This window comes from Chrysoperla carnea, chromosome 2 (assembly GCF_905475395.1).
Source record: "Chrysoperla carnea chromosome 2, inChrCarn1.1, whole genome shotgun sequence".
Taxonomy (NCBI): Eukaryota; Metazoa; Arthropoda; class Insecta; order Neuroptera; family Chrysopidae; genus Chrysoperla; species Chrysoperla carnea.
The window spans coordinates 87,618,290-87,636,549 of NC_058338.1; the positions used below are offsets into that span (position 1 = coordinate 87,618,290).

General features: G+C 31.0%; 3 protein-coding genes across 3 annotated transcripts in view; 1 reads left to right on the forward strand and 2 right to left on the reverse strand.

The window, feature by feature from the left end:
• Nucleotides 1-1,820: 1,820 nt before the first annotated feature.
• Nucleotides 1,821-3,014, forward strand: LOC123293019. The gene is made up of 2 exons (XM_044873735.1): nucleotides 1,821-2,187; nucleotides 2,809-3,014. The coding sequence occupies exons 1-2, from the start codon at nucleotides 2,007-2,009 to the stop codon at nucleotides 3,012-3,014; spliced, it is 387 nt and encodes a 128-aa protein (XP_044729670.1). The 5' UTR covers nucleotides 1,821-2,006.
• A 3,993-nt stretch (nucleotides 3,015-7,007) lies between these two features.
• Nucleotides 7,008-8,151, reverse strand: LOC123293020 (dual specificity protein phosphatase 23-like). Its single transcript, XM_044873736.1, has 2 exons — nucleotides 7,761-8,151; nucleotides 7,008-7,259 (listed from the first exon to the last, which is right to left on the reverse strand). Exons 1-2 carry the CDS (start codon nucleotides 8,097-8,099, stop codon nucleotides 7,008-7,010), a joined length of 591 nt encoding a protein of 196 aa, XP_044729671.1. The 5' UTR covers nucleotides 8,100-8,151.
• Nucleotides 8,152-12,180: 4,029 nt separating this feature from the next.
• The window catches only part of LOC123293695 (transcription factor IIIB 90 kDa subunit), a 91,512-nt gene continuing 85,432 nt past the window's right edge, over nucleotides 12,181-18,260 (reverse strand). The window contains exons 6-12 of the mRNA XM_044874586.1: nucleotides 17,955-18,048; nucleotides 17,183-17,315; nucleotides 16,090-16,189; nucleotides 15,554-15,898; nucleotides 15,187-15,466; nucleotides 14,659-14,855; nucleotides 12,181-12,680 (exon numbers count right to left, since the gene is read on the reverse strand). Of these exons, the coding sequence (XP_044730521.1) occupies nucleotides 12,514-12,680; nucleotides 14,659-14,855; nucleotides 15,187-15,466; nucleotides 15,554-15,898; nucleotides 16,090-16,189; nucleotides 17,183-17,315; nucleotides 17,955-18,048 (1,316 nt within the window). The 3' untranslated portion in view covers nucleotides 12,181-12,513. The remainder of the gene's footprint in view (nucleotides 12,681-14,658; nucleotides 14,856-15,186; nucleotides 15,467-15,553; nucleotides 15,899-16,089; nucleotides 16,190-17,182; nucleotides 17,316-17,954; nucleotides 18,049-18,260) is intronic.

An 18,260-nucleotide genomic window follows, 5' to 3' on the forward strand; every position in this document is an offset into this window, starting at 1 on the left:
TAAGTTTAATTAAATTAATTTTTATTAACAAGCTATACAGTAGTTGTCTGATGTTGAATTGGCTATATTACTCATATTAATGAAGACTAGATTTGATGATACCATGACAAAATTTGAAAGTGAAATTGAAATTGATTAAAAAGTTAAACAATTATAAGCATTCAAAGATTTTTGTCCATCTCCATTTAGCAAAACAAAGTTTTATATGTATCTCTATGGTGATATCGGACAATAACGTCATTAACCTATGCCTTCCTCTTTGTTTAATTAGGAATTTTAAAGATCATATTTTGCGTACTTCGAAAGATTTTCAAGAACCAACTTCACTTTTCTGCCCGTGCAATGGCAATTCTACTCCTGAAGTGTTAAAATTTAGTCAACATGTCTATTGAGTGTCAGTTTTTCACGGTTATCGCGTATTTTGATTCTTTATAGTGTATTTATCACAGCCCTGGATATAAGGGGGGGGGGGGCAAACCGGGATGCTTGCTCCAGGAATCATAATATAACGTGTTTCAAAAAAATTCTAAGTTGCTTTATGAACGTATCCCAAGGATCTGCAAATACATAGAGTCTAGCACGAAATCATTCAAAAGACTTGAATAAAGTTAATTTTCATTAACTTGCCGTATTTAAAGAGCTACGAACAGTAATTAATGAAAAATAAAATGCATTCGACCTGTTACAACATCTGCACAAATATACGACCTTCTATAAACTACAAGCCAATGATAAAAATTTTCGACTGCAATTACTCACCAGGAATACTGTTGAAAAAGATGTTTTTATATGTTAAAGTAAGTTTAAGCACCATAGCGGCCGTTTTGCGGGGTACACGTGAGTACAAATGAGAATATGAATGGCACACGCCTTGGTGACTCGCCTTAAACCAGCAAATAAGTACGGCGGCATAAGTATTCGAAGCAAATTATATAAATGCCCCACAGAAATAAATCACCGTACAGAAATAAATTGACGGAATTCACTTCGAATAAATAAACAGAGTTGTGACATTCACATCCACCTGTACTCACCTGTACCGCAAAACTCACCTGTACCAAAACTGACGCCATGGTGATTAAATGTTCTGGTGGGACGTTTCACACGAAAAATTTTAGCATGAGCTTGTAGTCTACTAGTCTATGAATATAAATAAAACTATTTTTGAGACGAATTTTAATGAGCTAATAGAATCTTCCGCTAAGACGAAAGCACGTTGTGTAGATAAAGCTGCCGGGTTCTAAAAAATAAAGAAAAGTGTTTGCTGTTTCCTAGTTATTAGTTTCCTATATTTAATTTTGTGACCAGCTGTCACACATATTAAAATTATTAGCTAATAACAAGTCTTTAATTATTGTCCCACAAAAAATGCCATCCATTATTATATTTGTATCGAGTTTTTTATTAACAATTTATTTCAAACCCCGGAGAGAACGGGCGCCAGTATCAAGTTTTAAGTTCCGGTTAAGAAAAGCGTAAATGCGGGGCTGAATTAAGAAATACCATTTATTAAGAAAAAACAAAGTAGTCTATCACACGTGTTTAAAGCATGTGACAAGTGTTAAAATTTCACCGATCACCGGCACCCTATCCAATATATTCAGGTCATTTAATTGAAACATGAAAATAAAAAACAATAAATTTTATTATCGACTTTGCTTTGCTAATTAACAAAAATAAATTTATATTATCCTCAACTTGTAACTGAAGCATAAAAAAAGAAAAATATAACAAACTCTTTTCAAACAATTTTTTTTTTTCAAAGTATCTGGAAATACAGTGCATTCAAGATGTTAAAAATAATTCTAAATATTCAGATATTATTTTTGTGTATTTCACAAATAAAATGCTGCAAATTATGTATTTGTCTCTCACACGAAGCAGCACAATGTACGGAATTAGATTGTCCCTTGGGTAAAAATCCTGTTGAGACACCATTAAAAGTTATTAATTGTACACCAGATCAAGAATTTTATAATGATTGTTATAATTGTACATGCGCAAAAATGGGTTTATTTGGATTATGTTCCAAAAAACATAGTAAAAAATGTAATCAAAAAGCTAGACTAAGACGATTAGAAGAAGAATCATCTGTTGTGTTACCACATCGACCAATACCAGATACATGGTGGGCAAAATTTAGAAATTTGATGTTCCGCCAAATAGAAAACTTCGAAAACAAGGAAAGTAAATAATATTTTATTTCTTAAAGAATGTTGTACATTTCCTCTAAAATCAAAATTAATATGAAACTTTTGATTCCGCAGGGAAATGATAATATCAGACTCGCTATTGTAGCTAATAAGAGATAGAGGAACACTTTAATTTAGAAAATTTCTTGCTTCGTAAATAAAAAATAAAAAGATTTTACTCAAAAAATTTTTCGAGAAGCTCTAACTAAGGTACTTAGTCACCTTGAGTATGATTTTGAAATATATTGTTAGAACTATTTATAACGATTTTCACGTCCTGAATGCTACCCTGGGATTTTTGTACATATTTCAACATAAAATTTTATTCTCGATTCATTTCCGATGACAGAATGGGTGTTTCGATTGAAAATTCTTAAATTAAGAAAAAACAAGTGAAAACAAACAACTGACTGAGTTAATTGTTGAAATACCATGTATAGACAGTGTTGATTACGCAATCGTTTGTTTTTGTGTGTCATGTAAGCAAATAAAGATAGTTACTCTTACACACAAAGTAATAAGAGTATCTCTATTCTCACTTCTTCAGTGTACATTGTAATAAACAAACACGTACATATATATAATTTTATTCATTCAAATTATTTCTGGTTTGTAGAATGTGAGCCTGGCAACTTATTCATACACAAGTGCCCTACTAATTGTTATGTGGACATAGATGACATAAACACATCTATGAAGAACTGGGAAGTTGGAACAGATCCAGATAAAAAAGAATATGCAGAAGAAATACAAGCGAGGCTTAAACAGGGTCAACTTGCATATGAAATATATGCAAAAAATAGAAGGCGGCAAAGACAATAAAAATGTAATATTGTTATTCAATAAATAAATTTATTTGATTAAAAGAGCAGTAAAACCGCGATACTAAATTCATTCCCCCACTCCCTCATAATTGGAAAAGGGGACGAGTTATCAACACTACCAAAAGGAACTAAGTAATTTTTTGATTGTTTAACAACAAACGAGATATTTAGGTGTATAGATTAAAATAGCCCATCCTGTACATTCAAGTCATAAATGAAAAAATAGCCATTTGTGTTGAGAACAGATAATAATCGAACACTACAGGGGTCGATAAGGAGAATTAAAATGAGAAACTTCTTATGTAAAAATAATTAAATCTATCATCAAAATAAAACCAGTTTTAGACTTATAAAAGATTGGGTGAGTAAGTAATTCTAAGATCTACATTGTTTTCTCAAAAGTATTACCTAGGAAGAGTTACTTTACGAGGTCAAACTTAAGACATCCTTTTAAATATAATTACAATTTACATTCATGAGCGTAAATAAAATATATTTTTTGAGGAAAGACAAAAATTCAAAAATAACTCAAAAATAAGGCACAGTAAGAGTACATATTCTCGTTGATGATCTTGGAGAAAACCAGACTTGAATATTTAAACAACTCCAAGAGAGTAAATTTCCCAAACAAAACGAGGTATCTGGTAAAAAAATGTTTAATTTTGCTTCCTCGTAAAACCTTTCTCCATGCCCCCCTTCTCCCCGTGTATAAGTATTCAATAATCGTCTTAAGCCCCGTTTTTTAAGATGTACCCAATAGCAGCTTAAGCACGAGGGATATTTCAAACTACCATCGAATTATGTCCTATTATCCATTCAAAAAATAATTTCTACCATCGAATATATATTGAGACTTTACGAATTCACATAGAAATTTGTCACCTAGTAATTAAAACTCAATAATTATCCACTCTCTTCCCTGATTTATAGTTTGATTGATCCGGTGAACTAGTCGAAGATGACTGACTTCGCAAATAGTCAATATAGTAGTGAAAGCACAAACTGGCGGGAAAATCTAGAGAAAGTTCCCTTGTGTGTGTTTTCAGCGAAATCACAAACAAGTTAGCTAGAACCAATTTGCAACTAGTTACTAGTTCCACGAATATGGATGTTACACCAGAAGTTACTTGTGATTAGAAAGATTGATCCGCACTCCGGTTAGAGTAGGTGTTCGGGTATGCCAAATAAATACGTGTATATAAATGTCCATTAAAATGGTCAGAATTTGAAATAAATTTACCTCACAATGGCTACGCTCACATTCGCATTCTTTCCCATATAAAAATATAATTTAATATTAATTAACATATAATTACATTTTTTTTTATAACACGATAAACAGAATAATATTATTATATCCTTAAATAAATCTTAAAAACTTTTGATTATGTAAAAAAGTCATGAACTCTGATCTGCGATTCATAATAAATTTCCCAATGCTTTAGTATAGTAATAATACACCAGTTTATCAAGATACACAAAAAAAATTACATTTAGATCTCATCAAATCATTGCGAAAACATCATTCAAAATGAAAATAGTGCAAATATTTTATCTGTTGTTTGTTGTGATATTAGTGGTTAGTGCCGATAAAATCGAAAAAGGTAATTATTTTCATTATTTTATTTTAATCCTCCAAAATTACACAGAATAAACAAACAGAAACTCAGAGAAATTAAAAAAACAACTTCGAATCAGTTGTCTTTTTATTTTAATTGCTTCATCAAAACAGCAGTCTATTTTACGTATTCAAACTACAAAGTTCATGTAGTCGAAATACGTATTTATAAAACAAAAACTGATCTAAAACATTGGCGTAGTTTTTAAATTTTAGAAGATTTCATAATTACAGTTTAAGTTCAATCAAAACTTACTTTAAAATATAACCTTGGCTCACTGATTATAGAAAAGGTTAGATTAACAAACTTGAATCAATTTTTATTACTCTACTATTGTTCTTAAATCTGTGGATCGTGATCCCCTAGAAGGTTAAGCAGTTATTATAAAGAGGTCGCAGGAGCTCTATAAATAATTTTTTTATCTTAATAATGAAGCAATATTTTATTTTATGTAGAATATCATGGCTTATTTCAACAAGGTGTACACCAGATAGTTAAAAGACATGGTAAGGAATATTTTAGTAACAAGTGAAATTTTAATAAATTTAAAAACACCCGACAAATATTTTGGATACGGAGCCCTAAACTCGCACTTGAAACATAGCTAAAAACACTCTCCATTAAATTACCTCTCAAACGAAACAAAAAAAATCAAAATCGGCACATCCGTTTAGGCGCTACAACGACACAGACAGGCAGACAGGCAGACAGACAGACAGACACACACACACACATAGCGGTCAAACTTATAGTGTACCTTTTTTTTTGTTCGGGGGCTAAAAATACGATATAGAAACATGTTCCGAAGTGCGCTTATAGTTTTACGGGATGTTTCAAAAAAAATGAACACTAAAAGTTTGTCATGATAATAAGATATCGAAAAGACTGTCTAAAAGATGTTGTTGGAGTATAAAGCTACATTTAAGAAAAAATATTTCAAACAAAATTTTCATATTACGAAATAAAATGAAGCCATGCTGAGAGATACCCAGATCTGTAGCACGAAAGGTTACAATGGGGTACATATCAGCATCTTTCCAGATACTCAGGCCGCATTTCGGATCCTGAGGCGATAAGATTGTCAGACTGACTGTGGGTACCACGCCCCTCGGGTGTGAAAAAGAAAAAAGGAAAGAATAACAGCGCACTAATTCACTTGAGGCTGGCATTCCCATAGAAAGATGGTCCGTAATTTACCTAAATAAGGAATGGTTACGACAATTCTATCTTGATTAATGGACTTTACGCTGGGCATGCGACAGGACAAACTGTCTACAACCACAGGTCACAGTTGAAAAGGATGATGGGATTCTTGACACGACATTGTTGATGGAACTATCATGGGAATCATAACATGGAAAACTCTGATGATCCCACTTGTTGGATCTGTATGGAGGACGATTCAAACATGATATTTGCACCGACAGAAACGTCAGGTTTAGAATGTTTGGTTTCGAAACCTTGGATCCATAATTCTGGGAAGATTTATTCACTTTACCGGGATCATCCCGATAAAGAAGCTGAGGGTTTACTACGTGAGGTCTGGCCTCGACAGAATCCCGTTGCTTTATCTGCTTAAAATACCATTTCTTACCCAGAGATGTCTCGCCATCGGGTGACAGGTTATTCACAAGGAGTTCACAGAGGACTCCTTGGATTGGGTGCCGGGGACTCATTTACGGTATCCCTCTTATGTATTATTATTAACTAAAATAAATCGCTTTAAAAAAAATAAAGTTGGTTTATATTTGTTTCACTTTGATAATGACCCTCATGTTGAGTTCAGAGTTCAGAGTCACCAATATATATTCCGGTTTGACCCAAAAAAATTTTCACATACTTTTAAAACATCCTATAGTATATAGTTGTTCATTTATCCAAACATGTCAAGAACTTAAATTAAATATTGAAATTTTCTTTAGGACGATTTATGTATTGGACATGCGAGCCGAATCAAACTTTTATGATGGAATGTAACACTTGCCAATGTAGTTCCGAAGGACGAATAGAATATTGTACACAATATGATTGTCCAAAGAGTACAACAGAAGGTGGAAGACATTTAACAAATGTATTATAATTGTGATAAATAGAATATGGATAAAGTAATTTTTTTCATAAAAGAAGTATCTTTTTCGGCAGCTAAAGAAAGATAATTCGATTTTGAATAATATATTTCTACAAGACCACGTTTTGAATAATACATTTTTTTAAAACCATTCTAAATTTGCGGCCGGAGACGAAGGTGAAATAATAACGAAAACAAGTCTAACTATTCAAAGCGTACTCCTTTCATTAACGCATAATAATAAATATACAATTTAATTAATTTATTTAATTTATTATATAAAAAATGATACAAATAAAAAATTTTAATCATTTGTAATTAATTTCACTATATCATCCTCATAAACATCAATAATTTCAGAATTTTTAACTCCACGTAGACAATCATAGTATCGCATTACAACTCGTTCTTGTTCCGGAGTTTCAATTGATCCAGGTCTCATTAAACGTAAATTGGTCATTGCACGTTGTGGTGTTAAATCTTGAAAACGAATTAAGTAACATGCTGCCATAACACCAGTTCGTCCACGACCCATACGACAATGTATACCAATTGCCTATATTGCAAAAATTTTTAATTAATTTTGAACTTTTTTTTGTAAATGTTAAGAAAATCGAACCAAAACATATCCAAAAAAAAAGTTAGAAAATGAAACTAAAAATTTGAAAATGCATACCCAAAATTTATTGGATTACATGCTTGGTTTATCAAAATTTAATAGATTTTTTTTATAAGTTAACCAAATTTGATTCGATATAAAAAATTTAACCAACAGTTTGAAAATATGGCCCAAATTTAATGGGATTAGTTTAATTGGTTTATCGAAATTAACACAACAAACATATGCACCCGATTTTATTTAATCCATTAAACTCTTTCTACATTATATTTGATTTGTTTCTTAAGAAGCATTTTTCAAGAAGAATAAAAAAAATGTATGGGAAATTGGTTGTTAAACAAATGAACAAAAAAATGAACTACAATTTAGTAAGTTCACTTTACCAAAATATTTTTATCCTAAACGTAGTTTTTCCAATTAAATTCAAATAACACTTACCTCATTTTGTAGCTCGGATCGTTGACAAATATCAATAAATTTTAATATTTGTTTAATCGTTGGTGGCTCAAATTCTTTAATCGCTAATGGTGTCCAATGTAATCCTGTATAATCTTTAATTGGTGGAATTTTTTCTGGACTAAGCGTAATTAAATGATCAATACCCTCATCTTCTTTTAAATATTTTAAATTTGATACTGTTTGTGGCCATGCCATTGCAGCTAATTTTCCCGGAACAACCCATGAAAAATTCCAAGGTGGATAATTAATTTCACAATCATCAATGGCTTCCGGTATTGCAGTAGTACTTGCAGTAGAGTTAAAATTATCGTCCGACATTGTACAAATTTTAATTATAAATAAATTGTAAATCGAATTGTTTTATTTGTTTAACTACTAACCTAATATTCTATTTAAAATTAGATGGGACACCAACTGAACGAATGTCGATTAATTTATTTGGAATACATCCAAATATTTGCATATATAGGATATAACTTTCAAAATTTTATACACAAAATTGTCATAAATTCAAAGAATTAATAATTATTAATTAGGTTTCATTCATTTATCATTAGTAAGTTGCCTACAAGGTTCTATAAATTGAGGAGATTGTGGGTTTTGTTTTTGCAAATTTGACCATTCATATTTATGTACCCAATGGTATGAATGTTACAGGAAAAGTTGATCCTCCAATAAAAATTGACTCTTCCAAGGTAAAGTCGACTGGTATTTTCAGTAAAAGTTGATTTAAACCGAAAAGTATTGAAATTTGATCAAAAGTACTAGTCAGAGTTAACTGTAACTAGTAAAGTATAAAGCAAAGTATACTCTCTCTGTCTTGAGATAGTAAAAGTTGATTTTTTGCAGAAAACGGTCTACCAATTAATAAAAACAAATAAGAACCGCAAAACCTTTACTAATAAGTGTACATTGAAAAGTTTAAAAAACAAACAAAACAAGTGAAAACAAACAATTGACTGAGTTAATTGTTGAAATACCATGCATAGACAGTGTTGATTACTCTACCACATTACACATACATATATGTCACACATGCGTAACTGATATCCCCATATAATACATACTATACAATTTACGCCTAATTTGCGCCCTCACGGGTAAATAGAGATGTTTACGAAAAAATTTTTCAAACAAAAGTTGTTTATTTTTCGATAAGGAAGATTTTTTACATTTAAACTTTTGTTCTATCTCTAACGGTTTACAAGATGGGTCCTAAGGACCCATAGGTCAAGACCCAATTGACTTGTGTTGCTCATTTACGAACTTGACCTTACTTTTTACGTCCTGAGTACGCTGTAAAAATTTCAGCTTGATATCTTTTTTCGTTTTTGAGTTATCGTGTTGGCAAACAGACGGACAGACAGACAGACGGACGGACTGAAACGACATAACACCCGAAAATGGACTAATTAGGAGATTTTATAAACACCCATACCAAAATTTTGTTCATAGCATTAATATTTTTAAGCGTTACAAACTTGGGACTAAACTTAGTATACCTTGCATATTACATGTATGCATGGTATAAAAATAATAATAATTTTATATAATAAACAAGTGAAAACAAACAATTGACTGAGTTAACTGTTGAAATACCATGTATAGGCAGTGTTGATAACTGTCACATTTCACATACATACATATCTGACATATTTAACTGATATTCTCATATAATGCGCAAGTGTTGATGCGCAATTGTTTGTTTTTTTGACGTCACGTAAATAACAAAAGATATTCACTTTGATATTAATATATTAATACAGTAGAACCTCGATAACTTAAACCTCGGTAACATAAAAACCTCTGTTACTTCAAAAAATACTATGTTCCCTTCCCATCAGAGCCCAAAACCTCTATAACTTAAAAAACGCAACCTCTATAACTTAAATAAATAATCTCTGTATAGGCCCTCAGTAACTACATAGAAACATGTACATACCTCTATATTAACTAGGGTACATAGAAACATGTACATACCTCTATATTAACCTTTACCTAACATAGATCCTTGATAACTTAAAACCTCTATAACTTAAAATATTTTGTGTTTCCCTTGGACTTTAACTTATCGAGGTTATACTGTACATACTATAAAATTTGCACCTAATTAACGCCCTCGTGGGTAAACAGTGATGTTTACAAAAAAATGTTTCAAACAAAAGTTTTTTATTTTTTTATAAACAACATTTTTTACATTTAAACAAGATGGGTCCTACGGACCCAAGACCCAATTGACCTATGATGCTCATTTACGAACTTGACCTGACTTTTTACGTCCTGAGTACGCTGTAAAAATTTCAGATCGATATCTTTTTTCGTTTTTGAGTTATCGTGTCCACAGACGGACGGACGGACAACCGGAAATGAATTAATTAGGTGATTCTATGAACACCTATACCAAAATTTTGTTCGTAGCATCAATATTTTTAAGAATTACAAACTTGGGACGAAACTTAATATACTATGTATATTTCATATATACATGGTATAAAAAAGGGTAAGGCAATACGAACACTATCGTGTATTAAGCGTGAATCTAACGTTAACATAATTTCGACAAAATGATTAGCGTGAAAAATATTATCTAACTTGTTTGAGCTTTTAAGCAATTGCAGGAAAAATCGACTACTTTTTCCTAAAAAAAACTAAGATAATATTCTGTTCACGGTAATTATCTACTCCAAATTATCTTAAGGTGAGACTCACGCTATTCACACGGTAGAGTCCATATATCCTTACCGTAAAAAAACTAATAAACTAATAGAAATGTAAACTATTATTTGTTACAATAAGTAATCTGGCATAATTATTACACTTATTAACTAAATTAATTTACGAGTAAAGGAGGGGTAACGATGAGTGCTCATTTTCGCCCCAGAATAATGAAAAAAAACAAAGGTATACGATTTGATGCTTTCTTTGTATCAGAAAGTGCTCTAATGAAAGAATACATTTTTAGAAAAAAAAAAACTACAATTAATATTACTTCTAGGTTTCAAACTTTACCTAAACTGTAATTTTTGCTATATTTTTGTTACATTTTCATTAATATTTCAACTTTCAACAAATTCCGTCAAGATGTCGCCAATTTAGATTCAAAAGTGTAGGACGCAACAATAATTAAATATTTTATAGAAAAATAGAAACACAATATTATCGCGTTTTCTTTTTAAATATTAGAAAATTTACCTGCATAGAAATTAAAAGTTAATAAATGGAAAATACATAATAAAGTCACAAGTATCCAAAAAATAAAGTATTTTTATTTTGAATAATAAAATGGTAAATATAAAATACAAAATATTATTATTAAATTTTTAACACGTTGATTCCTGCCAAACAAAATATTAAAAACTTGATTCTGACTTGGTTCTTCTTGATTCGCTACTCCAAAATACTGAGCTAACCTCTACTGATTAAAAATGAAATGGACTTACAGTTAAATTGGGCAATAGTATATTACACTACAAAGGCAGAAAGTTTAAGATTCCTGCACTACGCGATAACTTAGGGCTCTGAAACTTTCTGCCCGTGTGATGATACTATTTTTCATTTATTTTCGGCCGTAAGTACGTACTTAATGGTTGTGATGGGCCGGTGTAGTGCATGGTATATGCATGAAAGAGGTGCACTCACTCAGCCTCTAATAATTGAGGAGCTGGTAAATGAAATTATCATCGGAAAGGAGCTAAAACACATTTATAGTATCACAATGGGCTCTGCGGCCTAAGTGTGTCTCTCGTGGACAGCAAATTAAACCTAACCTAACCGAGCATACTTGTTGCTTCTGTTGGGAGGCCGAAAGTACCACTTTTATGATTTGGTACCAAAGCATAAAGGTTTGTTTTTAATGGACTTATACGACGGACTCTGTTACACTAGTGAATAATTATATGTCTTAAGTCAATACATAACAATTTGCGAGTGCTTCAATTGAATGTTAACATTCGCTTTAGCGTATATTTGAGATAGCTATTAGGATTCGCGTACAAAATACAACACTCGTCCCATCACTGATATAGACCATAACATTTTAAAGAGGCAAAAGTCCTGTCTGTCCAAATCTAGAGCACAACGAAATTTGACAATTCTGGTTCTTGTATATTGTAGGATAAATTTACGAAGTTAAGGGATTGGTACAAATAGGCGCTAATTCATTATCCCTCAGGAGTCAATGTATTAAACTGATACTTTTTCCAATAACAATCGTTAAATATTTTTAATAATCTACCAATTATTCACCGAAGAAGTATGTGGATACGTTTCTTAAATAATATAAATATTTACAAAAAATCGTGCTATATAATAATTAAAAGTACGAAATAATGGCGAAATAAAAAATATTCGCTAATAAATAAATGATATTTACAAAAATTATTAAATCACAATTGGTTGCATTCATAAAACTTAAACCATTTGAAATTGAAAAATGTTTAATGATGTATGAAGTAATCGCAACTATCCTTTTTTAAAAGGATAGTTGCTTGGAGCCTCCAAGTCGATATTGCCAACCTAACCCTTCTCATGTGATACTTCCTTTATTTAACACAGAAAGAGTCGGATTAGCGATATTTATTATGCTTCCTTTATTGCTTTCACGTATTTGATGATCCGATTAAATGTAATTAATTCATCCAAAATTAAAAATGTTTCAATTCTAAATTTTTAAGACGTATAAGCGCAAGAAATATTAAAAACATACATGAGAGCATGCATCCATATATAATAATTAATATTCTTCATCATAGCCTTCTTCAAATCCGCCATAATTTTCAAAATCATCACCATCGCCTTCATCACCTCGATAATTTTTAAGCATTTGAAACATTCCCATTTCTGTTGATGTTGAAGGTTGTTCTTCATCGTAATATTCGTCTAAGTCTTCATCTTCCAATGCTAAAAAAGTAAAAATTTATTAATCTTTATTTACATTCTCTGTTTCTTGTAGTAAACAATTTTTATCAGAATAATCGTAGTAAAAGCTTTTTTTGTTGCAATTCAAGTGTCGTTCGTTGACTTTAAACTTAAGAGAGTTTTGATACCAAAACGAAAGTGTTATTAAAAAACTGAAATTTTGTGTGTCAATTAATAAGTATTTAATACGCCTTCTGTATTAATTTCAAGTCGATGCTCTGTACGGCTTACGATAAGTTAATTATTAAAAATAGCCCTTTTTACATGATTGTATATGAAGAAGTCATAATAAATGTTAATTTTTTAGACAAGTGCTTTTTAAAATATTATCATTAACATAAAAAACTTTTATCAATATATTCCTCAAACTTTAAGCTTTAAAATCATACCAAAATTAACAACTGATTCATAAAAATGAAAACTTTTCTTTTATAAAAGGATGATTAATTGATAAATAAAATTTCAAACCTCTGGTATCATTTTTAATTTACGATATCGAAATACCTTAAAGAGTTGAAATGAAAATTATAACAAAAATTTTAAATTTTATTTATCAATTAAGAACTCTTGTATAGGTTTTTTTGTGAAAAATTCATATCGATTCTTTGTACGTTTTATGAGAAATGTGTCCTTTTATTGGTAAAAAAAAACTAGCCCATATAGCTGATTTCTCCTAAAGCGTTCAAACAATCGATATAAATTTTTCACTAAAGACGTATAAAAGAATGATTAATTGATAAATAAAATTGCAAATTTTTTGGATCATTTTCATTTTCTTGGTATCGAAATACCTTCAATAAATATATTTTTTAAATAGATTTTTTTAATCGTCTAATAAACTTGTGACGTCACATTTTCACTATCTATTGAGGTGATATACTGATAATTCATATAATATATCCAACGCCTTGATAAAATTTATAAAAACAATGAATCGTGTGTAATTCGGAACAAAGCGAAGTACTTAGTCATCATAGACGATGTGTAGACACGTGTTACCCTAACAAGACTTGTAACCTAACATCAGCGTAGCTACAACAGAGAGACTGTTTTCTAGTCTTCGCAGAGTAAAACCCTGGTTGCATGTCTCAATGACACTAGCAAGATTATCCAGGCTAGCTCTTTTAAATATACACAAAGATATGAACCTGGATATGAATGAAATTATCAACGTTTTCGCGGAAAAAGAACATAAACTTTAATGTGTAATTTAAGTAAGCACCTAAATAAAATTATTTAATATAAAATTAAAAAAACTAACGTTTAACTTAATTTGATATACTTTGAAGTTATACAAATTTCATCAAAAGCATTAGCTAGCATTTTACAGGTTTATTAATTTACTAGTGTTCGCCCCATGGCTTTATACGCCTGGAACTATGGTTAGGTTAGGTTAGAGTGGCTGTCCTGGGTGTGACACACTTAAAGTATAGGGTTCGTTGTGATACTGAAAAAGGGTTGGCCCATCTCTGGCCACTACCCGTGAATCATTAAGAGCTGTTTAGAAACAGCAATAGTGCTTTGACGTCATCGAACTTCCAGTCGGAGAGAGTCCCTTCGTGGCAAGAGCCGATCAGTGACAGAGAAGATAAGACATCGTTTCTTAATCCTCCTCACTGCCTGGAACTATACACTGCACAAAATCTTGATCAGGGCTTCATATATTTTTTAACATCTCCTTTGTAGGAATGCACTATATCGATCATGAGCGAGTTCATACTCCGACTCACACTTGGCCGATTTTTGGATGGCTGTAACCACAACAAGTATCAGCAAGTTTAAAACGTCGGGAATAAATTTTGTATAGAAAATTAAAAGAAAACTAAAACTCCATCTTTTTGAACGACACACCATGTGTTTTCGAAATGTAAACTTGTAATTATAATTTTGCAAGAAAATTCGATTCGATTTAAAATTACTGAAATTATATTTGAAGATGATATATCAATAATGATGTTACCTGATGGAGTGGGAGTTGCAGGTGGATTTGACTCAATGTTTTCATTTTCAGTCTCAGTCTCAATTTTCTGTTTCTTAATAGCAGTTGTAGTTTCTTCACTTGTTATACTGTTGTCAATATTGTTAGTATCGTTCGATTCTGACGTCTTTCTTTTACTTGATGGAGCCTTTTTAGGTTCTGGTGTTAATGGTGTTTGTCTACAAAAAAAAAAAAAAAAAAAAAAACTTGGTAAAATACATTGGGTCTTAAATAATTCGGGGACATATTGGATATTTAATACCTTATCATTTTATAGGATAAATTTTATTAATTTTCCTTGATTCAAAAAGCTATTCATTCTAATCTCCGATAAAAAGTGGGTTATAAATTTGACGCAAAAGTTTATGGCATCATAGTTGCAAACGGATTAAGTGATATCAAACCGTGTTTATTATTTGAAAGCCTTTTTAATCTTAATGTTTGTCAAATTAAAGGATCTTCCAGGAATAACAATAGGTTAATTGATAATTTCGGTACTATTCAAATTACCTTTTTTCTGGAGGAGGTTTTGGAATGGCGAAATTGTCGTTGTCGTTGTCTTGTGTTTGTATTGTTTCTGTCGATGGTTTATTACTTTCTGATTTAATATTTAAACTCTTTAAAGCATCGTAGTTGATTTTCGATGATAAACGTTTTTCTTGTAACATTTTTTCAATAGCTTCACCAGCAGAATTTGCCGGACCTGTTTGTTTTTTACGTTGACCACTTTTCTTTTTACGTTTTTCTGTTTTACCTTCCTCTTTTTCTTTGGCTAATTTTTCTTGTTTAACTAAAATTAATATAAACATTAACTTGTTATGTTTAAAATTTGTGATAAAGAGATTTCCCTTCATTTCAGCTGAAATAATAAACTTACTTTTTTGTTCTTCTAGATAAGTAGCATTTATTTTGTTCCAAATTCCATCTTTATATTTTGCTTCATCTGCGGACATTATATAAGAATCAATTTCATCTTCGTCTAATCCATCAAGTTGAATTTCAATTCCTTCTTCTTCGGCCATTATAGTTTCTGTGTTATCTCCTTCTTCTGAATTCGACGGAACAAGACCAAATGTCACTAAATTAGGTCCAATTTCTTGTGTTGTTGAATTATTGTCTTCTGTGGATGTTTCTGTGTTATCGTTTATACAATTTTTTATTACGCCGATGGTTGATTCTGTAATAAACGTTTCTACATCCTGGCTTTCTTTCGCTGCTAATTCTAAAAAATTTATAACTATTAATACTCAATTGTTGTTGTTGTTGTTGTTATAACCTAACCTAACCTAACCTAACCTAATATTCAGTAGGCTAATGTTTAAAAAACTTATATCAGATAATTGGGAATACTTAGATTTAAAAAAAACTACAAACAGTAGTAAATCATTCTTATTGGAATTAGGAAAATTTTACCTTCGTATTTTTTGAATCTCCGTTTCGTCGAAGTTTCTTGAAGCATTGTATCTATTTCTTTTTGCATTTCTGTAATTTGTTCATAGCCTTCTTCGTGCAGCTGAAATATAAAAAAATTATTTTAATTTGATTACTCAAATTTTTTAATAAAATACTTAATAAGCCGAGAAATGTGGAAAAGTTTTGAAATAGCCCCTTTGTCAAAAATCCTTGTTTGTACGAGTACAGGTATACCTCCGACTTTCAGGAACAATCGTTTTGACTAACCTCTGCATTACTCAGAAAAATTGAAAAATTAGGGAAGTTTTTACACCGCCAAAGCACCCCAAATAGTAAAAATGAAAAAAAAATTTCAAAATTTTCATATCTGACAACAATTCCAAATTTCATCTCTGAAAGGTCAAAAGGCAACTGAGGATGATGAAAATAATTTTTGAAATCGGAGATGTTTCGCCGTTTTTTCACATTTTATCAAATTTTCCGACTTATTTACTGTACGAATACAGTGCAACGTCGATATAACAACTCGGAAGGGAACAAGTAAATATTCGTTATATCAAATAATCCATTAAACTGAGGTTTGTTATATTGAGGTTAAGTTGGTCTAAAATTTGTTATAAAGAGGTAATTAATGATGTTTCGCGACTGCGACTGATAAGGAGCACCTTTTACGTTTCTGAGTCATTTCAACTTGAATCTTTAACAAGAGAGGCGAGCAGTAGTGTCTACATTACTTTCCATCAAACAACAATGCTTGTTTTACGAAAAAAAGATGTCAGAAGTCAGAACCTGTCGCGACATGAATCACATATTACGGGATTAAGATTCATATATTGGTGGGAACGATAGATAAGTGTATTGGTTTGAAAAAGTTCGTTAATATTGAGATATTTGTACTTTTAGTTGAAAATATTTACACTTTTTTGATAGTTGAAAATTCGTTATAAAGAGGTTGTTCGCCAAAAATGTTCGCAATGTAAAGGTAAATTTTACATTGACTCTTATGGACAATTCAAGGGTATTAGGAAGAATTTTTGTAATCGAGAAAGTCGTTATATTGAGGTACGCTTGATTAAAGTTGCACTGTAATTACCTTCATTAATCGTTCTTTATCCTTTTTACGAGCAGCTTTAAAAGCTGGTGGATCTTGTTCTTCCTCCAAGTCAACTGTCATGAATTCCTCCAGCGTTAACGCACTCGAAGGAGTATCTCCAAATTCGAATAGCCTATCACAAATAAAATCAGATTAAATATATTTAATGTTTTTCATCACTTCTCTCTCATCACTTAATTTTACAATAGTAAAATTATTTAAAAAATCATGGTAAAAAGGAAAAAGAGTTGCATCGTTCGTTGAAAGGACCCCGAAGACAATACATTGATTTTTGGTTTTGGGTAAAATTTTTTGAAAACTATGGATGAAGGTATTTTTGATCATGCTGACCAAAAGTTCTTATTGATTGAACCCTCAAAAATCCTTCCTTCCGAGCCCTTCATGTACGTATAATCTTGGAAGGGCTAGAAGGGTTTTTGAGGGTTAAGTCAATAAGAACCTTTGGGCAGAATGATTAAAAATTCATAATCCATAGTTTTCAAAAATATTTAGCCAAAACCAAAAATCAATATCTCATGTAGGCATAACCTTTGAAGGGCTATGGCTAAGAAGGGAAGGGTTTTTGAGGGTTGAGCCCAGAAGAACTTTTGATCAGCATGATCAAAACGACCTTAATCCACAGTTTTAACCAAAAATCAATGTATTGTGTACATGTAAAATGTGTTGCATAAACTAATTGAGAAACGAGACACAAAGAAAATATCGAAGAGGGCCAAGGACAATTTTTGGAAACAATGAAATATATATTTACCGTTTTCTTAAAGTTGATTCGTGAACTTTAACAATTTTAACAATGTCACCGGTATTTCGAGAAAAATTATGAAGGCGTGCTGCCATCAATAATGCTAAAAATAATGAAAGTTTTTATAATATTAAAAAAACATGTGTTAAACTAGAAAATTCAATTTATTTGGTTAACAATTAAACATTAAGGTAGTACGAGCACCAAGGCAATTTTAGATTTAGAGTTGAAATTATTTGTACCTTATTTTTAACTTTGATGATGAATTTTTTTATAACTTCATGAATGTAGGCGAAAAATAAGAATACTTTTCGA

Coding starts and splice junctions, on each gene's coding strand:
- LOC123293019 (XM_044873735.1), top strand. CDS start 2,007: ATGGGTTTATTTGGATTATGTTCCAAAAAACATAGTAAAAAATGTAAT. Junction 2,188..2,808: donor AAACTTCGAAAACAAGGAAA/GTAAATAATATT, acceptor TCTGGTTTGTAG/AATGTGAGCCTGGCAACTTA.
- LOC123293020 (XM_044873736.1), bottom strand. CDS start 8,099: ATGTCGGACGATAATTTTAACTCTACTGCAAGTACTACTGCAATACCG. Junction 7,260..7,760: donor GATCCGAGCTACAAAATGAG/GTAAGTGTTATT, acceptor TTTGCAATATAG/GCAATTGGTATACATTGTCG.